The 27,601-nt window shown below is 47.1% G+C and overlaps 1 protein-coding gene across 4 annotated transcripts in view; it reads right to left on the bottom strand.

Moving 5' to 3' along the window:
• EEA1 (early endosome antigen 1) overlaps positions 1 to 27,601 on the bottom strand; it is a 1,786,886-nt gene that overhangs the window by 520,814 nt on the left and 1,238,471 nt on the right. For all 4 annotated transcript variants that reach the window (XM_069629072.1, XM_069629073.1, XM_069629075.1 and 1 more), the window contains one exon: positions 9,243 to 9,374. In XM_069629072.1, the coding sequence (XP_069485173.1) occupies positions 9,243 to 9,374 (132 nt within the window). The remainder of the gene's footprint in view (positions 1 to 9,242; positions 9,375 to 27,601) is intronic.

Genomic DNA, 27,601 nt, shown 5'->3' with positions numbered 1-27,601 from the left:
AGAATTTAGAATCAAAATTTAGAATTGCCAATCAAATAGCAGAGCAAAGGACCGCCTTGCCAAAGGCCAGATCTTGTCCTCGGATGGAATCGAGGGAATAGCGACGTACAAATGTATGTACGGAAGCCCAGGTGGCTGCATCACAGATGTTGCGAATAGGAACACCTCTCTGCAGGGCAGTAGATGCAGCCATACCCCTGGCAGAATGGGCCCGCAAGCCAGCCGGTGGGTCCTTACCCGCCAAGCGGTAACACTCCGAGATGGCCAAAATAATCCAGCGAGACAAAGTCTGTTTCGTCACAGCTTGCCCTAAACGCTTTCCAGCATAACCAATAAAGAGTTGATCGTCCACTCTGACCCGGGACATGCGTGAAACATAAAAGCTTAAAGCTCTCCTAGGATCAAGCCTATGGAGCCTCTCCTCTTCCTTACCATGATGCGGAGGAGGATAGAATGCCGGAAGAACAACCTTCTGGGCCAAATGAAATTCCGTCACTACCTTCGGAAGAAAAGAAGGACGAACTCTAAGGACAACCCTGTCCTTGTGAAATACAGTGAAGGGTGGCTTAACTGAAAGTGCCTGTAACTCACTCACTCTGCGAGCGGAAGTAACCTCAACCAAAAACACAATTTTCAGAGTTAACAGCCTCAAAGGGCAAGAATGTAAAGGCTCAAATGGAGCACCCATAAGAAACTTAAGAACAAAGTTTAAATCCCAACCGGGCACCAGGAAAGGTGACGGAGGGAACACATTAGTGAGCCCTTTCAGAAACTGTGAAATTAAAGGGATTTTAAAGTAGGAACACTCTTCAGACGAGCGCTTAAAGATGGACAGCGCCGCCAGGTAACCTTTAATGGTACCCACTTGCAAGCCCCTGTGGGCCAAAGAAAGTAAAAAGGACAGAACCATGGGGATGTCACATGCAAAAGGATCCACATTCTGAACTCTGCACCAGTCGCAGAACTTACGCCAACGGTACAGAGACTTTGTTGCTGGCCTTCGGGCCGAGAGCAACACCTCCATCAAGTCTTCAGGGAGGTCCCAATCCTTAAACCTCAACCTTTCAGAAGCCAAGCGTGAAGGTTGAGGGATCTGACCTCTGGATGGAGAACCTGACCCCCCCCTCCCGTGAGAGCAGATCGTCTCGGTAGGGAAGACGACGTGGAGGGCAGATGGACAAGTCGAGAAGGTCCGGGTACCACGTCCTCCGAGCCCACGCCGGAGCAATGAAGATCATCCGGGAACCGAACTTCCGTAACCTCCGCAGCACTTGCGGGATGACGGGAACTGGAGGAAACGCGTACAGCAGCGGGAATGACCACTCCACCACGAACGCGTCTCCTAAGGCTCCTTTTGGAGGAAATTCCCGCGAGCAGAACCTCTCGCACTTCCGGTTGACACTGGAGGCGAAGAGATCCACTTGAGGGGTTCCCCCAAAGGGCAAAGATCTTCAGGAGAATCTCCTGAGCCAACTCCCACTCGTGAGAGATCGTGCTCTGCCTGCTCAGAGCGTCCGCCGTCACGTTTTTGTCTCTGGCCAGATGAACTGCCGAGATCGAAACTTCCTGCTGGATGGCCCAGAACTCGAGCTGCATCGCCTCCCTGCACAGAGAAAGTGACCCTGCCCCCCCCTTTTTGTTGAGGTAGTGCTTGGCCACTGTGTTGTCCGTCAGGATCAGGACATTCTTTCCTCGCACAGTCGGCAGAAAAGCCTTCAGGGCTAGCCTGACGGCCCTCAGCTCCAACAGATTGATATGGAGTCTGGACTCCGACGGAGACCAACGACCGCTGACTGTCAGCCCGTTGGCATGAGCTCCCCATCCCGTGAGGGATGCATCCGTCACGATCGTCACCTCCGGCCAGGGAAGCCAAAATGGAGCCCCCTTCATCAAGTTGCCTTCGACGGCCCACCACAGAAGGTCCCGGGCGACCGAGAGCGGCACCTGAACTGGGTCCGACATCCTGCCGGAGGACTGCGACCATTGCATCTTGAGCGCCCACTGCAAAGATCTAATTCACAGGCGAGCCTCTGGCACCAGAAGAATGCAGGATGCCATGAGGCCGAGCAACCTCAAGAACTCGAACGCTGGAAGCGTCTGGGCATGCTGAAACTTGTGCACCATCTGCTGAATGTGAAGAGCCCTCACCTGGGGAGGAAAACACTGCCCCAGGGAGGTGTCGAGCACTGCTCCGATGTACTGGAGCCGCTGTGTTGGCGTCAAATGGGACTTCTTTAAACCGAGGGAGAAGCCCAGCCTGTGAAGGCCTACAAATTTCCACCTCCGGAGAGGTGTCCAGTCCACTGGCATCATGCAGTGACTGCCTCAAATCGTCAAACTGACTATGGCCCGAGACAATTTCATCTGGAACCTGACTAGGAACCAGGTCATCAGAATCCTCATCCACCTCCGAAATATATTGCAGGTGGCGAAAAGAAGGCACCTGAGAATGCTTGCTCTTAACCAGAGCCTTCCTAGGGGGTTCCCCCGTGCCACGGGGTACCTCCGACACCCCGGCCTCGAAAGGCATCGAGGGCGTCGATTGAATCGGCGCCGGAGTCGAGAGAACAGGCATCGGCGTCGAGTAAATCGGCATCGACGTCAGATGCAGCGCCGCCAGCATCGACGGCGTCGACACAGTCCTCGAAGCCGGAGCTCCGAGCGTGTCCTTCGACGACCTGAGCGTCGACGGCTTCGACGACTTCCTCAGAGCCGAAGCCTCGAGAAAGCCTGTCGACGCCCTCGACGCCTCAGACGTCGATGTCTTCCTCGAAGACATCACAGGTGCACACGGTCTCGAACGCGTCGAGGACCGGGACCTGGAACGGGTACGTCGAGAACGAGTCCCCTTGTCCGAACGGGACCTCTCCCGTGACTTGTGCCGACCACTCTTGCGAGCGGTGTCTCTCGACCTCTCACGACCGACCCCACTCGGGGGCGCGGACGGTTTAGTACCCTGCGACTCGAGAATCGCCAGCATTTTCTTCCCGAAGGAAGCCCACTCCTCTGGCGTCGCACGGCTGATGGGGTAAGCGACGTGCCGGGCAGAGTCCTCAGAAGAGGACCTGGAAGACGACCGCTGTCAGCGCTTCCGAGAATGTCTCGAAGAGGCCGAGGAGTGGCGAGACCGACTCCTGGAAGGAGACCCACGAGACTTCCGACGATGACGCGGAGAGTCTCCTCTCGAATCATCCGTCGAAAGCCCCGCAGACTTCGACTTCCGGGGCTTGGACACCCGACCTACCGACAACTTCTTCTTACGTTCTCGTAAGGCTTTGGACGTGAGCGACTGGCAGTCGATACAGTCATCCGTGTCGTGGGCCTCCCCGAGGCACCAGAGGCAGGCGTCGTGCGAGTCCGTCACCGACATCTTGGACCCACACTCCCCGCACTTCTTGAAGCCCGGACGCGGGGTCTAAGACGAAGTAGAAGACATCTTCACACGAAGGAGATTCTCACCAAAACAAACAGGTTCGAAGAACCGAGAAGAACAGAACTCCAAAGAGTCGAGGCGTTAACCGAGATTCACGAAGCAACACGTTCGCGGAAAAAACGGAACTGAGGCTACGGGCGTTGTGCGTCCTACTTATCACATCGGATGACGTCGGAGGAGGTCCTCGACGACGGCGCATCGACGCAGGACGCAGAAAAAAGTCTCCGAAGCAGCACAGCTGTGGTGATTACATGTCATAGATATGGAATACGTCGGAGGACCCAATCCCCTCGAAGTCATTTTTTAAAGCTTGGAACTACAGCTCTCCTGTACAAGTAATGAATAGTCACTGTGTTGTCCATCAGAAGGAAGGAAAATAACTAGGACCAGCCTGATGGCCTCTAGTTTGATGAGGTTGTGTTCCTTTGCTTTCATCAGGGACCAACGGCTGCTCACTGTAAAACTTTTTAGGTGAGCTTCCCAGGTCTTCATACAGACATTTGCGACTACCATTAATTGGGACCAAGGTTGCCAAAAAGGCTCTCCTCTTTGAAGGTCGTCTCTGAGGTATGAGAAACCTGAAGGAGTCTCACTTACTAGTCCCTGGGGGTCTGTCATCCAGGTGGCCAGGACACAGCCATTGGATCCAGTTCCTGGGGGTGGACTAGGGGTCCTCAGGGAGCGAACACACGCGAACACACACACGCGAACACACACACACGAACACACACACCCAAGCCCCTCCCTACCTGACGGCCCTTTACCTTCCCCACAGGGATAAAAGATGGAGCACGAGAGCACAATACGAGCAAGGCAGACCGCACAAAGAGAGCTAACGCAGCATAGCAGTTCAAGAGGAGGAGAAAAACAGCGCAAACCGAGAGGGTGACAAGGAGAGAATAGACCATGCCCTTTCCTAGCAAGACCTGTGAAACCTCCACAGAAGGAAACTAAGACCGCAAACAATAGCCAGCGTGTGTTGCAGCAGATGTCAACGGTACACAAGTACTTCCTCCGCTGATAACCAAGCCGAAGGGAGACGCTTAACATCGTGGCACCGGCCTTGACTCCAGAGAAAAACAAAGCCGAGCGGTTCATCAAAGCCGGTGAGTCGAGGGGAGAATCGATAAGAAAATAAACTGTTTGAACAAAAGTAGCAAAAACGCCTTATTGAAGAAGGTACAAAGAACTGTTATTTCCATACGAGAGGGGAAAGCCAGTTACAGGAGAGTCAGGCACCATGCAGGTGCTTGCTTGATAAACTCTGGGTGAATACCCAATGGTTGAAACTACCGTTACCAGAAGGCCTTGGGAATGGCACAAGACGTGGGTTGAAGTGGTGATAAGGGGGTCTGGAAAAATCCTCTGTACAGTCGAAAGTCTTTGACCGGCAAGTGAAGGTGAAGCTAAGGTAAGTGAATCCCGCATTTTGTGAATTGCAAAGGTTGGCAAGAGTGAACCCGACGGAGGGATGCCAATGAACAGAGGGCAAAGTCTGAAGTCACAATATACAGTGTTCTGACAAGAGTGTACCCGGAAGAGGGATGTCCACAGTGAACGGTTTAAAAAGACATTATGATTTGTGAATGGCACAGATGAGATTGTGTCGAAAGCCGCAGTGAACCCGACGGAGGGAGGCTGACATTCAAGGGGGGTCTGAGCCCGGAAGAGGGGGACCCAAGGGTGAAGAACCCTCACTCTAAGGACAAGGGAAATTACTTGTTTTGCTGTTTTGAATATATCAGGCCCTTGGAAGCAAGAGATTGAAAATGGAAGGACCCGTTATCGAAAATAACTTTCATGGGCTCTGAGCCCAGAAGAGGGGGATCCAGGAGTGAAAAGGTATCACCCTACGTGCAAGCAGAGAGGAGCTTTTGTTTCTAATTTTTGGAACTCATCAGATCCTCAGAGGCAAGAGACTTTTTTTTAGAAAAAGAGACTTAACTACCGAAGGCTCCGATAGTTGAAAGCAGAACTGTTAGCTCATGCTGGGAAAGCTCAAGCGTGTGCTGTGCTCCGGAGTCCAGTCTTATCCCATGCACAAAACGTGGGGAAGGGAGACCCTGACGACCGCATCCTGACTTATTATTTGTGAACACTTCTTTCTTTTCTGTGAGCCTTATCCCACACTCATAGTATGTATTTAGCGTAAGGATTGGCAACAGGTTGTTCTTAGTTTAGACCCTTTTATTTGACAAAGATGCCACTAGGACTACCTTATCATTATTTGATTGTTGAGGGTTGCTCACATCTTAGATTTAGATTAGGTGTTTTTCCAACCTGCATATATAGTTTAATAAACACCCTTGAACTGTGATCACTTGTGTCTGTCTTTACTGTTGCCACCATGAGTTCCTTACAGATGGCACACTACAGGAGGTCCTGTGACAGGTCTCTTGCACCAGAAGATGAGAGGCCAGGAGCTCCAGATGGCAGAAGAAGGAAGAAGCCAGAACTTTTATCTTGGACAAAAATAATTGACTATGTGGAAGATTCAACCTTAAGAAGTTCAGGAAGGGTTTAAGCACTGTAGCAGATGAAAAGTACGGTAAAGGTGGACTGATACTTGCTTAAGGGACAAGCTTGAAAGAAGCATTTGTCCATGAAAGGAAAAACATGAATCAGTTCAATCATCAGAGAAGTAGCCACCACGACCATGGGTAAAAGTTTGTTGACAGCAAACTGGTAGTTGACATTTTCAACTACAAACGTGATGTATTTTCAGTGCATGGGATAGTTAGGCATATGGAAAGTAGGCATCCTGAAAGTCCCGACCAGTCAGTACTTAAGGCACAAGGTCTGTAAGAACTGGGCTGGGGGGGGGCATCTTGAACTGTTCCCATGTGCAGGAACAAGCTCTGCAGCTGAAGATGGGGGGTTGGACAATGATGCCCATCTTCCTTTTGCACCAAAAAATAACGAACACCACCACCTCTGCCATGCTCTTGAGCAGGCACAATTTGTATTCTAACCTTCACCAGGAGTTATGAGGTATTCTCCAGATGAGCATCTGGGGGAAGAGAGGAAAGAGGGAGTTTGTATTGGGCGGTGGTGGAGCAAAGAGTGATAGCAGCCCTGAGAAACGTCCTGGTGGTGTTTCTTCACCCTACGACTAAAAGGGACTTAGTCCATCTTCTTCGGTGGGGTAGAGGAGTAGAACAATGGATATGGTCCAACGGAAACATGTTTTGCACCAGGGTTGGAAGAGGGAACTGCAAAGGGAGAGCATCTGCTGGTGTGTGCACCTCTTCCCCCTACCCTGGAGTAGGAAATCACCTTTGGTTTAGTTTCCCAGAAGCATCTGGCTTCTGTGGGTTAAAGAAAAGATGGACCAAATTTAATGGACAATCCAGAAAGAGCAGGAGGCTACCACACATCTAAGTCCAAAAATGTGGCTTTGGCCTTCGATACCTAAACATTCCCCGACGACTCATCTGGCTTATAATCAAATTCTGAGCACCGGCCAGGTAACCACCAAATGGGTGATAAAATTCAATGTGAACGGCATGATTGAAAGGTTTCACAAGCCACCTCCTTGCCATATGCCATTTATTTAGCAAAACCTGCATTCATCTCAATCAAAGTCAAGTTTCTGGTGCCTCAGAAATGGGCCCCTTCCCCCTCAAAACATGAGTCTATTAGTCCAGAGTACATGTGACACTGATAGCTCGCACAGCCAGACACTAAGACCTTATGCCCTAGGGTGTCAAGTTCTTAACTGTACAGCAAAGGAAAAAGAAACAAAGGTAGCTGTCTTGTACTCTGAAGTGGAAGTCTGGCAAACAGGTTTTCCTGTAGTGGCATCTGTGTAAAGAAAGTGATCATTATGGGCAGAGCTGGAGCCAAGGCAGACTTCAGCCAGACTACCTTGATGGGGTCAACGATGGTGGCATGGAATGGGAGAAGTGTCTCCTTAGGTGGTCCCTGCTACAGGATGCCAGTTAGGACATATTGTACTTTATACATCTAGGAACAGACATTTCAAGAGTCTTGACAGCTTTGGCAATTGTTGTTTGGAAGGACTTGTTGGGCTTTCTTTAAGTCAAGGCCTGCATAAACTAGTATGGGAACACTATCTCTCTGGCTGCATTGGGCAAATTTGGGACCCAGGCAGCAAAGTCCTCATTCTGCTCACAGAACATTTTAGGAGGTCCTCAACCTCCCCAGCTTTGATTAAATCCAAACCATAGGGGACCGGATCACATTCATCAAACAATTTGACACATTATTGAGATGCACAGAGATCTGGAAGCCAGGACAAACCTAAAGATGTCCACCATAGAAGCAAGGTTTTGATGTAATTCAATTAACTAATTTCAAAACCCTGTGGAAGTGTTGATTATTTTTGTGTTGCAGAAGTATTAAGCACCTTCTTACATCTATGTGGCGGTGGGAATTCAGTTGGCCTTTATACTGGAGCGAAACCCAGGAGGCCGTATTCTTTATGAGAGGGCCCCTCAGGTTTCAGCAGGATTTTCAAACTTTGGGTTGGTTTATGGATGTAACTCCAGAAATGTCCTTAATGTTCTCAGTGAAGTATGGCCTGGGCAACAGAATGAGGCACTGAATACCACTAATTTATTCCGGAAGACAATTATAATCGTGCATAACTCATCTGAAAACGTGTCAGATGCACAAGCGAAACAATGGATGCCAAAAATGACACAATGAGGTTCTGTAAGTAATGGTATTTCTATCTGCCATAAAATAACCTAGTGGCACTTGGCATGGGAATGATGTGGTGGCTAAGGGAGTTGGGGGACCTAAACTGAAAGGTACAACAACACAACAGACAAAGAAAGGTATAGGTCTATCATGCCAATTATATAAAGGCATATAAGAACTAACCACACATTTATGGCACACACTAAGACTTACAAAGCCATTGAGAGATGAGAAAGACCAACACTAGTAAGGAGCAAGACAACGATCCAGATAAAGGATGAAAGTATCTAATGATTGGCTGCAAGAGCAAAAAAGGTGCTATATGCCTGAAGGCATAGTGAGCTTGGTACAATATCCCTGAGACTGTCAAGTAGTGAGCTGGCACTATATCCCTGGTGTGAACTGGACATTATATCCCTGGGTGTTAAAAATGGCAAGCAGGATCCGAGAACCCTGAGACTATTTGAAAAAGTGCTCCAGATGGAGTCTAGTATTCCTGCCAGATTGGAGAACCCTGATGCACTAAGGTTTGTTGCTTTCCAACACCCTTTGCTTGGATTGTTCGGAGAGGAGCACCTTTAAACCTTGTAGAGAAACCCATATGTCTTATAAGTATTAATCTCATTATGGATCCTGAGAAGAATAAAGTCTTTGAAACAGTGTGTATCACGTGTTTCTGTTGACCATCATACACCCATGAACACACAGGCAGAATGGCACTCAGGAGATTTTGGAAATACATACTGCTATAACTGGTCATTCATCACTCATGTTTTCCAATCATAAAACAAATAGCATTATGTTAATTTTCAATATGAACATATTTTGCAACAATGGCATTAATAACAATACTTATTAATCCTTGAAAATCAGTTCTTTTAAGAAGATGGCAACATACTTTCTAGCACTAGATCACAAAAGAAATGGGGCTGTACGCAAGGATAGGTCGCAACCTTTTATATCGTTTTAGCTAGCAAAGACTGTTTAGCCTGCAACACTTGGCTCCCCAGATATTTTTGACTGGCACGACAATCATCTCTAGGCAGCACAGTCAATGGTGATTGATCATGGGAGTAGTAGTCCAAAACATATGGAGAGCAGCAGGCTGCAGAACCCTGGAATAAAGATATTTACAGCATTTTACCTTTTCAAAACCTTGCGTCAATGTATTCATATCTGTCCTTTGCTTGCTCAGATCTTCTTCCAGCCTAGACTTCATCTCTTGGATTTCTGTTACCTTTAATTTTTCATTTGCCAACGATTCTTCCAATAGAGTCTGTAATAAAATAAAACATTTATGAATAGTGAATTAAAAATCAAGACAAGTTAGCCTTGAGGTTCCACTTTCCGAACACAAAAATGAAAGCAAAATGACAGTACCGCTTGTGGAATCAATGCAGCTCACTTGCATTTACCCCTTTCACTGGGAGGCAGGATTGAACAATTAGTTCTGCCCAAACAGAGCCATCAGTTCTCCCCTCTCTCCCTTAGTTCCAGACTGCCTCCCAGGCAGTTAGAAAAGTTACTGGTAGTATGTAGGATTTTATAGTGTCATTAAAACTTGCTTCCTGGCATTGTGCACCATCACCCAGCACCAACATGTCGGAGGATCAGGCATCAGACACAGCAGCAGTTGGACCCCAGGGTACTTCAGCTATTTCCCTTGTTAGGCAAGATTGTGTGCAGTACCCTTTGGGAGACTCCAGCAACCTTGACCTCCTGGCAATAGGGAACTCAACCTTCGGTATAAGTCTGTACTACACAGGTTGGTAGTGTGGCTGAGCAGCCAGGCCTATCTCAAGAGGGGTCAATGTGAGCTGTAAGGTAAGACAGAGTTTCACAGTGACAGTTATTCAAATAAACACACTCAAGATTTCTAATTATTAATGTATTTAACAGTCAGTTCTATAAGCCTTCTTCAGAAGGGAGCAAAACATGTAACACCTAAAGTATACTTCAAAACACACTATGTTTCTCTAAATCAGATGATACCCATTGGTGATGGCACACAGACACTTCCTACACACTCAGGTGACTTAAATATCTAAGACACTGTGGACATTGATTTAGAACTGGTACATTTAGAGCAATACTGAGTTTGGTGTAAAGGATTAGATATTGGAATAAAAAAGGTTAACAAATAATTCATAAACTGGCAAGTACTTTTTAAACTCTTCAATGCAAAGTAAATTAACCGTTTCCTGGGGGAAAGGCAAAAGCACAAAGTCAGAGGTAGAACAGTCTCTCAGGGAGCCAGGACAGTCAATGTTAGTTGAACACAGCCTAGGGAAGCTGAAGGTCTTCTTTGCAGGTAAGTAAAAGTCCTGCACAATATTTTTCAGAAAAGTTTTTAGAAATAAGATTCACTTGAAGGGCCACAAGCTGGGAAGCTTGTGAGGGACAAAGTTGCAATGGCAACCAAGACACGTCTCAACTGATAACAAGCAAGGCTACACAACAAGAGGTAAGTCCTTTTAGGTTTACAGTACCTTTGGTTAGAAGAAATGGTTCCAGCTGGCTTGTTTTCCTGTGTGGCTCTGCAGATCCTGTTGTTCCTGTGCCTCAGTCATGGGGACAAGAGGGAGGACTTCTGGGTACTCCTGCAACACAATGGGAAGGCCAGCGGCAGCAAAGGTCAAACTTCAGTTTAGCAGCAGTTAGCGGTTTCAGGTCCTTGTATCTCAGTAAATAGCACCACCGTGGACTCTCAGATACCACTCTAGACTTTCCTCACATCTGGGGTCCAGCACTCTGTTGAGGTGGCTCAGGCTTGGTCAGTCCTGCTTCAAGGGAGTCTGGAGGATCTTCCTTAGGCTCGGGTCCGAACTTACAAGTGATGCACTCGATCTGGTGTTCCTCTCCCTGGCACTTCGGTTCCAGCAGCAGAAGTAGAGCCAGCTCCTAGAGGATGTCCAGACGAGTTCACTTTGAGGTTGATTGGTCCCACCAACCCAAAGGGAGAAGTTGTCCTTGCAGTGCTTCTCTAGTCGAGGCGAATTTGGAGCTACAGCACAGCCGCAGGGCTTCACCTGGCAAACCAACGATCCAGGAGTTGCAGCAGGCGTCTCTTCCAAGTTCTTCTTCAGATTCCTTCGTCCAGTGGTCCACTCTGCCTTCCAAATCCAAAGGCCTCGCCTTTAATGCAGGTTTCTCCCATTCATTCCAGGCTAGCTGTTAATCGAACAGCAGGGTGGCTGTCCTCCAAGGACAGCCAGCTGGCCAATCACCTTTGGGTGCATTCCTGTAATCAAGGGGATTAAGCACAGGGAGTTTCGGGCACCTCCCTCACTTCCTGCCCCTGCCAGACAGAATCTGGGTGATTTTCCCGCGACTAAAATACCTGCGATGGAAATGACTGCATGTAAAAGGTCTGCATGGGAAATGTACGCAATACAAGAAATGTTTGTACATTGCCCATGCGGACATCCATTAAAAAAAAACACCACATCCATAGAAACACCCCCCACCCACACCCCAACACACCCCCAGCCCCCTACTTACCTTTCTTTCCAACGTGCTGTGTCCCTGCAACGCTGGTTCCCTTGTACTTCCGTTATCAGGAACAGGTGCAGCAGGGTCCTTTTCTTTTCTTTCTTTTTTTAAACTTTTGGTCGGTGAGCTGCAGGGGTGTCCCTCGCAACCCCTGTTCACTATACTGTTTAGTATGGTGTGCGGGGTGTTCCAAGGGACAACCACGCAGCCCCTGCAGCCTTTAAACAAAAAAAAGAAATGTCGGGCAGCTGCAGGGGTGTCCCCCACAACCCTCGCTTACTATACTGTATAGTATGGTGAAAGGGGTGTTGCTGGGGGCAGCTCCACAGCTCCCACAGTCTTTGTTGTTTTTTGTACCTACCTAAAATACATACAACAAAAGGTTTGAACTTTTGATGTTCGAACTTTTGGTGGTATGCATTTTAGGTGTTTTAGTAAGGTCAGTAATTTAGGTGCGGTCATTTTGGCCGAAACCACCATACATACTGGAGCCATAGGCGGGCTTCACTTGTGAAACCCGCCAAAGACAAAACGAACAAAGGGACCAAACCTGGTTTGGCGCGCATAGGAACTATCAAGAAGGACCTTTCTGACAAGAAACAACCAAAAAACAAGACCGGGCCAATTTGACAAATTGGGCACCCATGGGTGCCTTACAGCAGCTGCGAACGCAGCCCACAGTAAAAACACACAACAGTAGTTAAAAGTAAACCACTGCCACCAGCCATTAATTGTAGAAAGGGTAACATAAACATGTTACATGAGAAACTAGACAAAGGGGATACTAAGTAACCTATCCAGTACCCTATGGTGTGTGCTGGGTCTATAAAGTTGCAGAATTTAAGTAAAGTCAATTTCACTTCACTGCTCTTGGAAACAGTAGTTTTACTAATAGAAGGTATTTAAACGTTTGTGAAATCTAAGGGACTTCCCTGTGTCACTGCACTGAAGGAGCTGTGTGTCACAATGTAAACATGATGCCTATGGAGTTTCTCAGACTCCAAAGTCAAAAGAAACAGAGTCCAAATCACGAAAAATGCATGAGAGAGTGGGAAAAAGGTCTCACTTTCTCCAGGTTAGAAATTAAAAGCCCTAAAGTCCATCAAAAGTGCTGGTGTTCTGTAAGGTAGCAGGGAATTAGCATATTTCTGAGAATTCTCCCTAAAATCTCTCCTCTATTTTAAAATCTACTCTCTCAATGGATTGGCCCCTCCCAAAAGCTATGGTCACTTGCTTGTCTCTGGCAGACAATATTATCGGTCTGCCAGATAGCTGTGAGGAACCTGAGGGCGTTCTCACTTCTTTTCCCCCTGTATCCTCTTCTCAGGTTTCCAGGGAAAGGCCATCACTTTTGGATCCTGACTCTGCGGGTGGGTATGCGAGGGAGGATCACCTGAGTGGAGGGAACTTGGGGAGTGGGGAGAGGACGTGAGAGATGGTATCCCCCATTCCGTTTTCATAATATTTCAGATTTACTGCTGTTCAGGCGAAGGCCACATTATCTGCCAAACTCCTGCACCGCTGTTAGTATTCTTTGCAGATAGCGCTCTTGATCCCTCACATACAGCATATCTGCATAGTGTGTGATGAGTTCAGGTCGGCCGTTTATATGAATGCCAGCGTTACTAAAGCAGGCACGCATTTGGTCTGTCAACGGTTCTATGATTAAGGCAAACAGTAGGGGTGACAGTGGGCACCCCTGTCTGGTGCCCCCTTCCAACTACAGTGTGGAGGAAAGTATGCTGTTGATATATACTCTAGCATATGGTTGTGATTATAACAGGTTCACCCATTTTATAAAGTTGGGCCCAAATCCGTAGTTGTTCAGTACCTTAAACAAGAAGGGCCAGGGCACTGTCGAATGCCTTCTGCATGTCCAGTGCGATCGCAACTCACATCAGTTAGGTTCTGAGACGAGGCGGAGACAACCCAGAGTAATACATACTTCCTTTATTAATTCAGACATCCCAAACACCACTCTGGTACAGAGACGAAGAAGAGGGCTATGGATGTATACAGGTGGATCAGCCAGGCACATACACCTAATGGGTTCTCGCCATAGTGAGGCAACTGGACTTAATGACCCACACACCTGTGGTCACTTAACACACCTAACGCATATAAAAATGGAACGGCCTGGAGAAAGGAAAGCTGGAGTCAAAGGACCCAGGAGGGTCTGGAAGTCCTGCAACCCTCCCAATCAAGTACGTGCAGCAGGGGCTGTGGTACGCCAAAGAACCCCAGCCAACACGGTGAACCAAGAGAGTGAGCCATGCTCTCTGTGGCTGCCGCAAAGAAAAGGCAAAGATTGCAAAAGCCGGAAAGCAGAACGAGGAGCTGCTGCGTGTAACCGGTGAGTAGAAACCAGCGAAACACTCATGCCGGGGTGCGCCGGGAAATGAAAACAAGTACATATGAATGCCGAATGAACTGAAAGTTATTGAAAGTACTTTTGAATGCCAAAACAAGTACTTTTGAATATCAAACCAACTGAAGGTCATCAAAAGCACTTTTGAATGCGGCACAGAGCAAAAGCAAGTCATGAGCACCCGTGAGTGGAGTGAAAGAAAGGTGGTGCATGTAGCAGATACCACAAAATGCATTGCTTGAAGCACAGGTATTGGCCAAAGCTAATAGAATACCAAGAAGGGTATGAGATGAGAAACCAGGTATTGGCCAAAGCTAAAAGAGTTCAAGGAACTGCAGGTTAAGAGGAAACCTGTATTGGTAAGAGACTACAGAATGCAGAAAGGTATAACAAAATTCATGGTGGCCAACAAGCCACGGGAAAGTGTTGGAAGAGTGTGACCTTGATGAAAGAACCAAGCTTCACTGTTAAAGGAAAGCAGTGGCCAAGTGTTAATAGAAAGCAGTCAAGAAGGACTATGGGTTGCGCAACCTTTTATGGGTTGCGTGACCTTTAATGGGTGGACCGTGTGGTCCGACAACTGCGCCTAGATTAAGTAACCCCTTTTGTGGAAAAGCCAATGAAAGTATCCATAAAGAAGCTTGTGTTTTGCAACAACCTTGTATGTGACTTTGAAGTCAAGAAACCAAACTACCTCGGTGTACCAATGAAAAGTACTGATGTCAAAAGATTTGGGAAGTGTCCCAGAGCAGTCAGGCTCATCTTAAGAGGAAGATGTGAGCTGTAGATAAGTACACTGAACCTTAGTAGCACACCAAAAAAACTGTTACATGTATAATTTATACACATTTATATATTATCTATACACCAGAATCACTTCAAACGTTTACACTAGAACACTTCGCAATACTTGAGAATACACTTTAAAGGGACGGTAATACATTTACTCTACAAACACATATAGTAAAGTCACATAAATGGAGGAAAATGGTTAGGGTTACATTAGCCTGGTTCAAGGTTCTAAAGAGGGTTTCTTCGCCAAGTAAGTCTTAAATCCCAAAAGGCAACCCTAGCTAAAGGCTGTTTCCAGAGGGCTCAAACTCATGACAAGCAGCAGAATACAAAGAGTTCCTGTGTTTTTTTCCCAGTCTCTAGTGTTATAGAAGCGGTAAGTTAACTAACAGAGGAGACCCGTTAAAGGACTCGAGGAAAGGACACAAGCAGCGGCTTGAGTCAGAGGTAAGAGGGGGTGACAGTGGACACCTCGAGGTGCACTCCAATGCTCTGCAGCGACTTCTTGGAATCAGGTAAGCAATACCTTTTTCCCCAAAGTACCTTAGGTTAGAAGAAAATGTTTGTGATGGATGCTCTGCAATGTTGCCGCTCTGGACCCGACCTCCGGATTCCTTTGTCTGATGACTGAAGGCAGGACAATTGACAGGATCTCTAAGCAGCAGTCTCGAGGGAGGACCTGGGGCACGACTTTCAGCACTTTCTCATTTCATTCTGCGGTTTTGGTGTCTTTTCTGCAACACCAACAAAGGACATTGATCGTCCAGTCAACCTTCTTCGCTTCCTGCAGTCCCACAATCAGAGGGGGTCTGGGCGAGATGGATCGGATCTCTGGAGTGTCCTTACGGGTTCAGCAAAGATTTGAATGGATTCGGCCTTTGCACGATGATACACTCGAAATGGGCAACATGTCTTGTTGTATTGGGGTTCTGCAGCTCTCGTTTCAAAATTAATCTTGGGACTGGTTGTTCCCACCAGCCAAAGGGAAGGAGGAGTCCTCTTCGGAGTTCCTCTGTCGTCGTTCAGAGTATGTGGTCAGGACAGCAGTGGTCGCCTCACAGTGTTGCAAAGGGCCTGCAGACGTCTCTTGACATTGACTTCTTTGGTTACTTCAGCTTCCAGTCGTCAACTAGCTTTTCACTCCAGAAGCCTCACCTTTTATCCAGTTCCAGCACACACTCCTCTGCAATCTCGCTCAGTATTTTACAAAAAGGGGCGTTTGGCTGTCCAATCAGGACAGCCAGACCCCCTGTGGGAGCTTGTCCTATTCAGGCACTCTGGCAGACAAAGGACAGTGAGGGGTGGGGGACTCCTCCCCCATTTCTTATCTGCCCAGACACTCTGGAGCCTAGGCGGGGACACCCAAGGGTTCCCGCCAAAGGCAAAACACACACACTGACCTCACCCTCCCAGAATGGTAGAAGGGCTAACAAAGAACAACCACGCTAGTAATGGCGAAAAAAGAAGGGAGCCCTGTTGTGCACTACCGAGGCTATGGACATAGCCTGCGGTATAAAAACTACACAATAGTTGGTAGAACACATCCACTGCCAGCAGCCGTAACTAGGAGAATGTCTATGTGACTAAAAAGTCACAAGAGCAGAGACAAGGGGGATACTAGGTCTCCCTTTGGCACTCCACTGAATGTGGTGGGTGCCAATCTTTCAGACTATAGAGTTGTGTGAGATATACTCCTTAAGAAGGCTAGTTACTTGAGGATATAGAAAACAAACCATAAAGGAGGACCCTAAGGGTCCCCAGCAACACTACTCGTAAGAAGTTGAGTGCTGCAGTAGTAAAAACACAGATGTCTTTAAGAGCTATGGAGCAGACAGACTCCACAGTAAAGGTAGAGTACAAAGAATAGAGTTCCAAAAGACCGAGCCCACAAGAATGAATGAGTGGAAAAAGGCTCCACTTATTCAGGGTTGAAAGAAAAAGGTCCAAAGCCTCAAAGTCTCACTAGGAGAGGGGATGAAGTATAAACATGATAAATCTCCCTAACAGTGGGGAAATCCCACCTTAGCATAGGGTAAGCCAGGCCTTACTCCAGCCTGCCTTTTGAGTTAATACAATTATTAAGAACCTATCTTGAACTTGTTGTCTGTGTCTACTTCATGATGACTTCAAAAACGCACAGTGAACTAGGTGCTCGCCCCTGATATCTGTGCGTAGTCTGCTGTGGCAGGTTCAAATCCCGGCAGGGTCAACTCAGCCTTCCATCCTTCCGAGGTCGATAAATTGAGTACCACTCTGTGGGATAATAATGGCTTATGTTATTTGAGTGCTCTGAGACCTATGGGTATGTAGCACTATATAATGTGAAGAATCTGATGGTGTCGTCACTCCCTTTCCTTTGGTAGCCTCTCCCCATGTGGCCAGGGGATGGCAGATGCTACCTGATCGTAACCCCGGGGCGGCTAGATGAGGAAGGACCACACAGGGGGCGGTGACCCTCTGGGGGATAACATGACATCATCTAATGAAGGCACATACCCCCTTTCCCTTTGAGGGAGGTTCCCTCTGTGTCTTAAGCTTTTATGGTTTATTGTAAAAGTTCCATCTCACTGCCCACATTTCCTGCTAAAGACCTCTTCCAGTATCAAGTTGGAAGAAAACATAGGAAAGCCCAACATTTCCATATATAAAAGAATACTGAGATGAGGAGGCTGAAAGGAGCAATGCAGCTCCACGATGCCGAGAAATACAGAGCGCACTCCAGTAGTTACGAGCGCTTGACAGGTGCTTAGAGATTTAAAATGCGGAATCTGAATGAACATAGTGAGAGCTACCTGGGGAATCCGCGACCGCTCGATGTTGATCGAGGGACTGCTGAGCCGCTGTGGAGGAGTCTGTGGAGCCAGCCAGCTCAAGGAAGGAGGAAGGCTGCAGCAACCAGTGTGCTGAGCTGACACCGCACCAGAGGAAGAAGGCAAGTCTGGACGGCGGCCGCGGGAACCGGTGAAAAGCACCCTCAGCCACAGGAACATGGAGAGAGGCTCAACCACCAGGTGGGAGCCACGAAGGATGTGGAAGCCAGCAAGTGAGGACGGTGAACCCGCAAACTGTAGGCAGAGCACCAAAACACAGCCCCCTGCTTCCAGTGAGGGAATCAAAGAGCGCTGCAGAAAGCCAGTGAGTCCTGGAGAGAAAGATTGGGACACCGGGGCAAAGATACCGAAGAACGCTCAATAATTGTAAATGGAATGAAAGATGATGATATTGGGAGGTAAAGTCTGAAAGAGGCCAAGGAGGGGGAAGGAGAAAACCCCTCACCTCGTGAAATTTTGCAAATACTGTAACAGTTACAAGTCTGCGACCCGTACGCAAGGGGAGCAAAGCCAAAGAGAGGTTAAGGGGAGAGAAAGAGTCCTTCACCTTGTGAACTTTTGCAAAACCACAAGTCTGCAAGTGTGAATTAAGTGAAGCATGTTAAAAGCCCTGGCAGGAGGGTATACCAGGCCAAAGCTAAAGTTTGCAATTGTAGAAAATAGACCACCCAAAGAGGTCCGGGCACCGGAATATACCAGGTAAACCCAAGACAGTGAATGAAAGGAAATTTAAGTGGAAAAGAACCGGCAAGGGAGTTCACCAGGTATAGTTGGAACTTATATCTAAAATTGTTTTGGAATACAAAGTGTTTTGTTATTAACCAAGAAACCTTCAAGGAGGTTTTGTGCATTTTGGAGTCATGAGAAATCTTGAACAGCAACCTGGGGAAGGGAGTAATCCCCTGGAACTGTGAAACTTATTCATTGGGAACTTTTGTGTTGGAGTGCATTTATATTTCTTTTGAACTTGAACATATGTGTACCTTTCAAGACTAGAGACAGAGTTTGCACATTAGAGTTACTTTAGAATGCGAGGGCAAGGATAGAATGTGGGACACAGGATAGTTTTGCTTTGGATAGCTTGACATTAGACAGACCCTTAGTTTTGGTTGAGTTAGGGAAACACCTCTTAGAATTAGGGACAATAAGGCATTTTCCAACCCCTTATTCATTTAATAAATGTTCGTAACCACAAACAGGACTCCTATGTGTCCGCATCTTATTCCTGGTGCCTCACATAAGGTGTCAGGAGTGGGATTGGGCTTAGTTGATACAAACTGGGGAACCCTAAAATTTTAAAAACGTAGCAACCGAGCCTCTGATCCATCAGTAGCTACAGACAGATCTATCGGGTTTAACTTGTGCAGTAGTAGGGCAGAATTGGTGCAACCCGGAGATAAAATACTGGTACCCACTGACCTGGTTTTAATACCCCCTCGAGGTACTTAAATCAGGTTAGCTTCTTAGTTGGGTCTAGCATGGCGATATGGCTTGGATGTACCAGCAGGCGTCATAGACCCCGACTATAGAGGCAATATAAAATTCCTGATTCAGAATGGTGGGTAAAAGGGACATCAAATCAAGGCAGGAGAAAAGGTGGCATAGGGAATCCTCGAAAGAGCATTATTTCCAAAAGTAGAAGCTGACTAAACGTTAAGAGGGGGAAAAGGCTTTGGAGAGGTAGATGAAAAATCACCCACAACCTCGGAGATCGAACAACCAAAAACCCTAGGCGAGGAATCTGAAATCATTCCTGATCTAGCCTTTGCCCAAAGGAATGATCCCTTGTTAGCAGAAGCTTTTCTACATGTAGTAGCTTAAGACGAGGGGGGGCCAAAAGGGGGAACATTTTTCTTTTTTTTTATCATTTAAACTTTATTAAGCACTTTACATTATACACCAATCACCAGTACTTTATGCCTTAATCCTATACAAATATGAAGATCTAATTTAACAACTTAACTTCAGTTGTGCTTGTTGTGAATCATGGCGGAACATACACAAAGTCTGTGCCTTGCATTAAAAGTAGAAAAAGTAGAGAAACTAAAACAAACATAGAAATATAAGATGTTGTGCAAAAATACTCGCAATTACAACACATACATGAAACTCATACAACTGCAAGTTTTGGTGACTTCTGGCGCCTTCTTCCTGTGATTTGAGTTGCGTTTCGTGACCTTAAGCAGTGAAAATGATGACATCTCATGGGGCTTATGATGATATTGGGGCTATCGTGCCTGCTCACATATGTGATTAATGGGGACCAGTCAGCTAAGTATTGTGGCATCCGCCCCTGTATTGCCCCATCGATTTTGCTCATGGCTGCCACATACCAGACTCGGGCCCACCATTCCCTAATGTCCGGTTCACCCCGACTCTTCCAATGCTTTGCTATGACCAGTCTTGCCCCACCAATAAGTGGGTGACCAAACGTGATCCTCTGGCACCCAGTTTGTAATGGCCGTGGGAAACTTCATTGCCCAATAATAACACCAAGGGGTCGAGTTCAAGTTCAAATCCGCAAATCTCCTTAATTTGGGCGACTACTTTTCCCCAATACCTTTGGATCTGGGAGCACACCCACCAAATATGAATAAAGGAGCCAGGGGTCGTCCATCAGCACCAGCATTGGGGGGAGAGCTGCAGATTCATTACGTGCAGCCGTTCTGGGGTCAGGTACCACCTGCACAGCATTTTAAGACCATTTTCCTTGAGTTTAACCACCTGAGAAGCCTTTCCCGCCCTTGCCCAGATATTGTACCACGCTAACTCATCTATGGGCCTACCCACATCCTCCTCTCACTTAGACATGTACCCATGTAGGGCCCTAAACCACCTGTAGTTCAACACCCTATAAAAGGGAGGCTAATTTTGCTGCTTGGGGGTCTCCTATGAATAAATCTTCGAAGGTGGTCGTGCTACACTTCCCCTGGGTTGCTACAATGGTGTGTGACAACCAATGTCTCAGCTGAATATATCTGTATCTATCCGCGTCATTACCCTGAAAGAACTGCTTACATTGGTTAAACGTGAGAGGGAGGTTATCCTGAAACATTTGCCTCAACTTGTACAACCCACCCTCAGACCATCGAAGGAGCTGCCCTCTACCCAGTCCTTGGGGAAATTCGCTGTTTCCCCATGTCCCTGTCATAGGAAAGGGGAAAGTAGTTGTAGCATACCGCCTTGTGGCCTTGTCCCAGTACTCCGTTGTAGTGTTTGTTGTTGAGAGCCCTCACCTACCCAGTCTTCTAACTCCTGGGGGTACCAGCACCAATGATGTATGGCAGAACCCAGGGCCTCCTGTTCAATAGCAACCCAATGCTTCCGATTATTCCCTGCGGCTCGACTCTAGGACGGGCGCGATTTAAGCAGCAAAAAGATAGCTTTCGATATCGGGTACCGCCAGACCCCCCCGCTACCCTCACTGTCATAAGCGTGTGCCTAGCAACTCTTGGAAACCTTTTGGACCATAGAAACCTAAAAATATGTGCCTGCAGTTCTTTCAGTGCTGCCGTGGGGATCCAAATTGGTAACGCTTGAAATGTGTATAGCAATCTTGGCCGTATGGTCATCTTAATTGCCGTTATTCTGCCCAACCATGAGATTTCAGACGCACCCCATCTTGCCAAATCCTGCTTGGCACCAGTGAACAGCGGTGGAATAGTCGCTGCATATAAGTTGGTGTATCTTGCTGTAAGATGAACGCCCAAGTATTTCAGCGAATCGGCAGCCCATGAGATTGCAAAGCTAGATTTCAGGCGCTCTACCGTCTCCCGTGATTACGTTCTATTAAAGATCGTAGATTGAGTAATTAATCTTAACCCGGAGACCTCCCGAAATCTGCCCAGTAATGAAAGGATATGAGGCAAAGATGTTAGGGATTCCTGCATTTAAAAAGGGAGATTGTCGGAGTTAAGCGCCAGCTTATGGCGGTAGCCCGCCACTTCCACCACCAGAGTATCCCTCGAGGAGCGCACTAAACAAGCCAAGAGCTCCATTGCTAGGGTGAAGAGAAGCGGGTACAATGGGCACCCCTGCCAGGTTCCCTTTGCAAATTCACTGGCCTAGACAGGACCCCATTCCCATTGATTCAAGTAGAGGGGAGACCAAAATTAGCCAATACCAGTTTACTAAACCGTGGGCCAAACCCCACGAGAAGCCTGAACAGGTAGCCCCAGTATACTCGATCATACACTTTTTCAGCGTCGATTGAGAGAAGAGCCAGCGATTGATTGTGTTGCCACGCCCAGGCCGAGGTATCCACCGTCTGACGAATGTTAGAGAATGCTTGGTGGCCAGGGACAAAAAACGGTCTGGTCTGTTGCCGCTACTGCTGGGAGTACCATCGCCAAGCGTGTAGCTAATACTTTTGAGAATATGCGGGCATTATAATTTAAGACTGCTATAGGCCGGAATGAGGAGCATAGCGTGGGATCTTTCCCAGGTTTGGTGAGCAATGTTAATGTCGATTCCCCCATTGATGGAGTAATAGACCCACTCCCCATAAAGGAGTTGAACACTTCCACCACATGAGGAGCAAGGACTTCAGAGAATTTTTTGTAAAACAGGGTCGTGAACCCATCCGGTCCTGGAGCTTTATTCCTGGGGAGGGCTCGAATAGCTTGTGTGATCTCTGTTGTTCTGGGCGATTCTAATGTCTGCTTGTGTGCTTCGGCTATTTTGGGAAGGGGGGAATCCAACAGAAACACGTCCTGCTGGGTCATGGAGAGGGTCTGCTTCATATAGTTCTGTGTAAAACTGTGTTAATAGATCAATTTTAGCTGATTACTCATCATGTAGTTGGCCTTGAGTGTCCCTCAACCCTTCAAATTGTAGTACTGTTCTTCTGAGCCTGAAGCTTGTAAGCGAATACTCGGGATGCTTTATTCGAGGTGCTGTAATAGAAATGTTTTGTCCTGAGCAGATGGGAGATGTCATCTGCCCATAAGGCTTTTAATTCCGCCCTTGCCACCTGCAACTGCCTATACGTCGTCCTTGCTCCATCCACCTTTTATTGAGCTTCCCAATCCTTAACTAACCCTTCTGCCTTAACCCGTTTGGCTGTGAGGACCCTTTTCCAAGCTGAGGCAAAACTGATCAATTCCCCCTTCAACGTTGGTTTTAGCGCCTCCCACATTCAGGACAATGATACCTCTCCTGTAAGGTTCCCCTGGAAGTATTGCGTTATCCTCTCTGTGATGGTGGTGCATATTGCCTGGTCCGCTAAAAGGGAAACATTCAGCTTTCATCCCATAGATTTCCTACCTACCAATCCATACCTGTCTAGTTGCAAAGTTATAGGGGAATGGTCAGATACCAACGCTAGTTCTATGGTGGCGGAAGATATTCCAGGGAGAATCGGTCTGGACACCAAGAAAAAAATCAATTGTGGAGTAGCTTCAGTGAACATACAAGAAATCCGTATCATCTCGCTTTTGGGGGTGTACGTGTTTCCATATATCCACCAGCCCCTTGTCCCCTATAGCTTTTTTGAGAGGAAACGCTTTAGCCACCTCAGTGGGGGCATTGTGCCTGTTCTGTCAACCATCCCCTCCATGACCACAATGAAGTCTCCCCACACCCCCCATCACAAGTTCACCCCTTTGAAATTAAGCGATGTGCGGGAATAGGCGAGCATAGAACTGATCTTGGTTGGTTAGGACCATTTACCGAAACAAGGTGAAATCCCTGCCGGCTAATCGTAATGTCAGCCCAATGTATCTGCCCAGGAGGTCCTTTAGGACCTTACCCCGTTCAAAGTGAAGGGAACCAGCTATAAGGATTGCAACCCCCACCGCTCTATTTTTTTCTGGGTGGAAGATGCAAAATATTGGTGGGGAAATCACTGGGATCTTAGCGGCGGCCAGTCTCGCTGTAAAAGGTGTGTCTCCTGGATTAGGACTAGATCTGCTTTCAGATCTACTAGTTTAGTCAACATGCTCTTCCTTTTCCTTGGTGAATTCAGCCCCTGAACATTTGGGGACACAATCTTCATATCAGCCATTCCCAAACCTTCAATTACCCCTGTCCTCCCTGTCACTAAAAATTTCTCTTATTGTTCCACCCGCCCCTATTTGCGGCAGACACCTATTTGTCACCTAGTCTGTTCACTGTGTAGTCTTCTGCTGAGCTGCACCATAACAAAAAATGAAAAGAAACCAAGAAACCATAACTCAAAACCTCAACAACCCTGTGTGGGATAAACATCAGGCCTATTGCCTGAAATGGGGCATGCTCTCCTAGTGCCCTCATAGTCGCATAAGTACACTTTACAATCGGCTAAACACAGCCTGTACATCTCTATATCCACCTCTTCCTCCTAGCTCCTGAGCGCCTCATTTTCCCAGTTAGCTGGCATGCTTATTCGCCTGGGGTGAAGTCTCACACCAGGGCCTCCGATTTCAAGCTCCTATCCAGTCTGTCCATGGAAGGCCTATGCCGTTCCTTTCTTCTGCTTTTCCTCGATTGGGATTGGGTCCATGTGAACATCGAGGGGCCCTGGGAGCGGTCATCTGGCAAGTGCAAGTCCGCTTTTGGTATCTTAAGGGTCTCCACTGCTGCTCCAAGGGAATTAAATTGATGTTGGATACCGTCCAGCTGAAACCTGATGCGAAAGGGGTACCCCCAACTATAGCGCACCCTTTTATCCCATAGCCAGTTAGTCAAAGGTCTCATTAGCCTGCGCCTTTGGATTGTTCCTTGAAAGAGATCCTGGAACAGTTGGAAGGATGCCCCCTTCTTGTACTCCAGACAGCGTTGTTCCCTGGTATTCTGGAAGATCAGTTCTTTGGTCTTGAAAAAATGGACTCTCGTCAAGGCATACAGGAGAAGATTTTGTCGTGTTTGGAAGTTGGAGTACACTCTGTGCGTGTTGCAAAGTTGCATATTGAGGAAAGTTCAAAGAAGGGAGTAGTTTCTTACCTGTAACTCCATTTCTCCAGCGTTCGTATCTTTCATTGATTCACATGCTGTGAGTATTTCCCGTTGTCAGGCTTTGAAACCTCTGTAACTTTAACCTAGCATTTTCCTATGGAAAACTTTGACACCTTAGTGTCCTATCAACCAAGTCTTTTTTGGTTGCTTTAGTCTAACCAATAGGACGTTTCTTATAAATAGCCCCACCCCCATGGCTTCCATTCAGATTTTAACCTCCAAAGTAGAGGAAACTCGAATCACGGTTTGCCTGCAGGGGAAGGCCGGCAGGCGCATGTGAATCCATGAAGGATACCAACGCTGGAGAAATGGAGTTACAGGTAAGAAACTATTCCCTTCTCCAGCATTGGATGTTTCATGGATTCACCTGCTGTGAATAGATTACACAGTAGTATGAACAACCCCTGGAGGTGCATGACAGGCAAACCAACCCCATGCCCCCAGGCCATAACCACGAACATAATCGAATAACTCGATCATCATGCATAATAACAGAACCAGCAAGTGATAAGGTAAAACACAAACCCTGTAAGATGCAGGGCTTACCTTATTGAAACAGGCATTGAATGACCATCCGTCCCACCTGTACATCTTCCACATGTTGCTGACCCAGACAGTAGCGGCTGGTGAAGGTATGCGGAACCGCCCAAGAAGCCGCCTGGCAAATGTCAATGAGCGGGATCGCAGCCCAGAGCACCGCCAATGACGCTGTGAACCTTGTAGAAGAACAAGTTACTTACCAACTGGTAACGTTCTTTCGACTGCATGTTCCTCAAACATATTCCAATCTTTGAATGTAATGTCCACAGCTGTGCTGCTTCGGAAATGTTTTCAGCAGAGGGCGTCCTGCGTTGATGGCATTGGGCCAATGTCCCTCGAGGGCCTCCGTTGAGGGCAACGTCACCGGATGTTATAAATAGGACGCATGGCGCCCGTAGCCTCAGTTTATGTTTTTTCATCCATAACGTGTAACATGCTCGTACACAATGACTGCTCGACTGCACATAGCCTTTCGGGAACGCAAGCTGCAATAGCATAGGAAATTCTTCAGAGGGTCAGGCTGGGAGGGCGATGTGGAATACGTTGGAGGAACATCCAGCCGAAATAACGTTACCAGTTGGTAAGTAACACGGACCCTAACTTCTTAGTGGAGGTCTTTAACAACTCTATGACCAAGGCACTGCACAGATCGCACCTGTCATGCTTCGCAAAAGCAGGCAGATATCACACCTCAATGCCTGGTTTACACCACATCTTAAAGAACTAAGACTCCAAAAAAGAAAACTCCTATCCACCTGGTGTCACTCTCCCACTGAGGAGAACAAAGCCAAGCTAACTAACTGCGCCAACATGTACAAAGAAGAAATAATTTGCACAACAAAAAAAAACGTTTACCGACAGAATCTCTAAGGCCAATTCCAACACCAAAGAATTATTCACTATCCTTCGGGAAATGGAAGCCCCCATCCCACCTTCTGACAATTTCCCCAAAGACAAGCAATGGTGCACTGACATACAAAATGCCTTGTCAAACAAAATTGCAACCCTCCAACTTAAAATAGCCAATAAAAATGCCTTGCTACTCCCATCTGAGCAGCAACCCACTCCTCATTCCACACCTGACAGAACCACCATACCTTTTAGTTTCACAAATCTCTATTCTTGAGACAGAGAAAATCATACTCTCCCTTAAACCGTCGAATTTCCAGGGAGACAGCTGCTCGGTTCAAAATATAAAGGACGCAGCTAGAAACTTAGCCCCATTCATATGTAAGATTATTAACACCTCCTTCAAGACAAATACAGTGCCTAACAACCTCAAAGAGTCTTGGGTTCTCCCACTGCTGAAAAAGCAAACACTAGATCCCTCTATCTCGACCAACTAAAGTCCCCTTCCTCCTCAAAATAATTGATAGAGTAGCTTACCTTCAAATTCAGAATTACCTTGAAGCCAACCACCTACTAGGATCCCGCAAATCCGGCTTTCGTCCTCTACACGGTACGGAAACGGCATTAATAGACCTTAAGACCCAAATTGACGAACTGAAGGATAATGGGAAAACAGCTATGCTATTCCTCCTTGACCGATCGGCAGCCTTCAACTTGGTGGATCATGCAGTCTTATGCAATCCCCCCAAGTCGGCTGCCCATTTCTCAAGTGATGCCATAACTTGGGTCCAGTCCTTTCTAGCAAACTGCACGATGAGAGTCTCCTCCCCCCTCAATATCTGCTGACCCTATACAAACGTCCTGCGGTGTGCCACAGGGATCCTGTTTCTCACCTACTATGTATAACATTTTTACCAAGTCCCTCTTCGACAAGTTGGACAGATTGGGCGTCACTTACACAAATTATGCAGACGACACCCAGATCCTCATTCCCCTTTCGGGCAACTTTCTATAGGACACAGCTTTGGTAAACAAGATATATCTCCTCATTCAGGCATGGATGGCATCCCATGGCCTCTGCCTGAACGACGATAAATCTGAGATACTGATTCTGGGTTCAGAGGCGAACCTAAAAAAACATAGCTCTAGTTACACCTCTTTCAACATTGACAGCAAAACAATCAAGGTGATGCCCGTAGTTAAAACATTAGGCTTCTACCTTGACTCCACCTTAACTGTCAAGAAACAAGTTAACTCACTAGCATCCTCAACCGCCTATACCTGCAAACTTATCTGAGCCTACAGACCATTTATCTCCGAGACCAGCTGCATCACTCTTGCTAATGCACTAATCATGTCCAAAGTGGACTACTGCAATGCCCTGTACCTAGGCGCCAATAAATACATCCTAGAAAAAATTCAAAGATTACAAAGTATCGCCCTAAGAGCAGCCCTGAATATCCCTAACAGAGAGCACATCTCCAAATTCAGAAGAGAGGTCAATTGGCTAAAAATAAACGACAAGATCCTTCTCAAAACAGTTTCACTCACCTCCAAGTGTCTGAATAGCATAGCATCACCATATCTCTCAGAAAGAATAAACAGGAGAAACTCAACACGCCCAACTAGATCTGCCAATGCCCACCTACTAGCGATTCCTAGATTCAAACAAACCAAAGTAGGCAGCGCCAGCATCCC

This window comes from Ambystoma mexicanum, chromosome 12, assembly GCF_040938575.1.
Source record: "Ambystoma mexicanum isolate Mex_15411 chromosome 12, UKY_AmexF1_1, whole genome shotgun sequence".
Taxonomy (NCBI): Eukaryota; Metazoa; Chordata; class Amphibia; order Caudata; family Ambystomatidae; genus Ambystoma; species Ambystoma mexicanum.
This window is presented reverse-complemented; position numbering and strand designations above follow the sequence as displayed.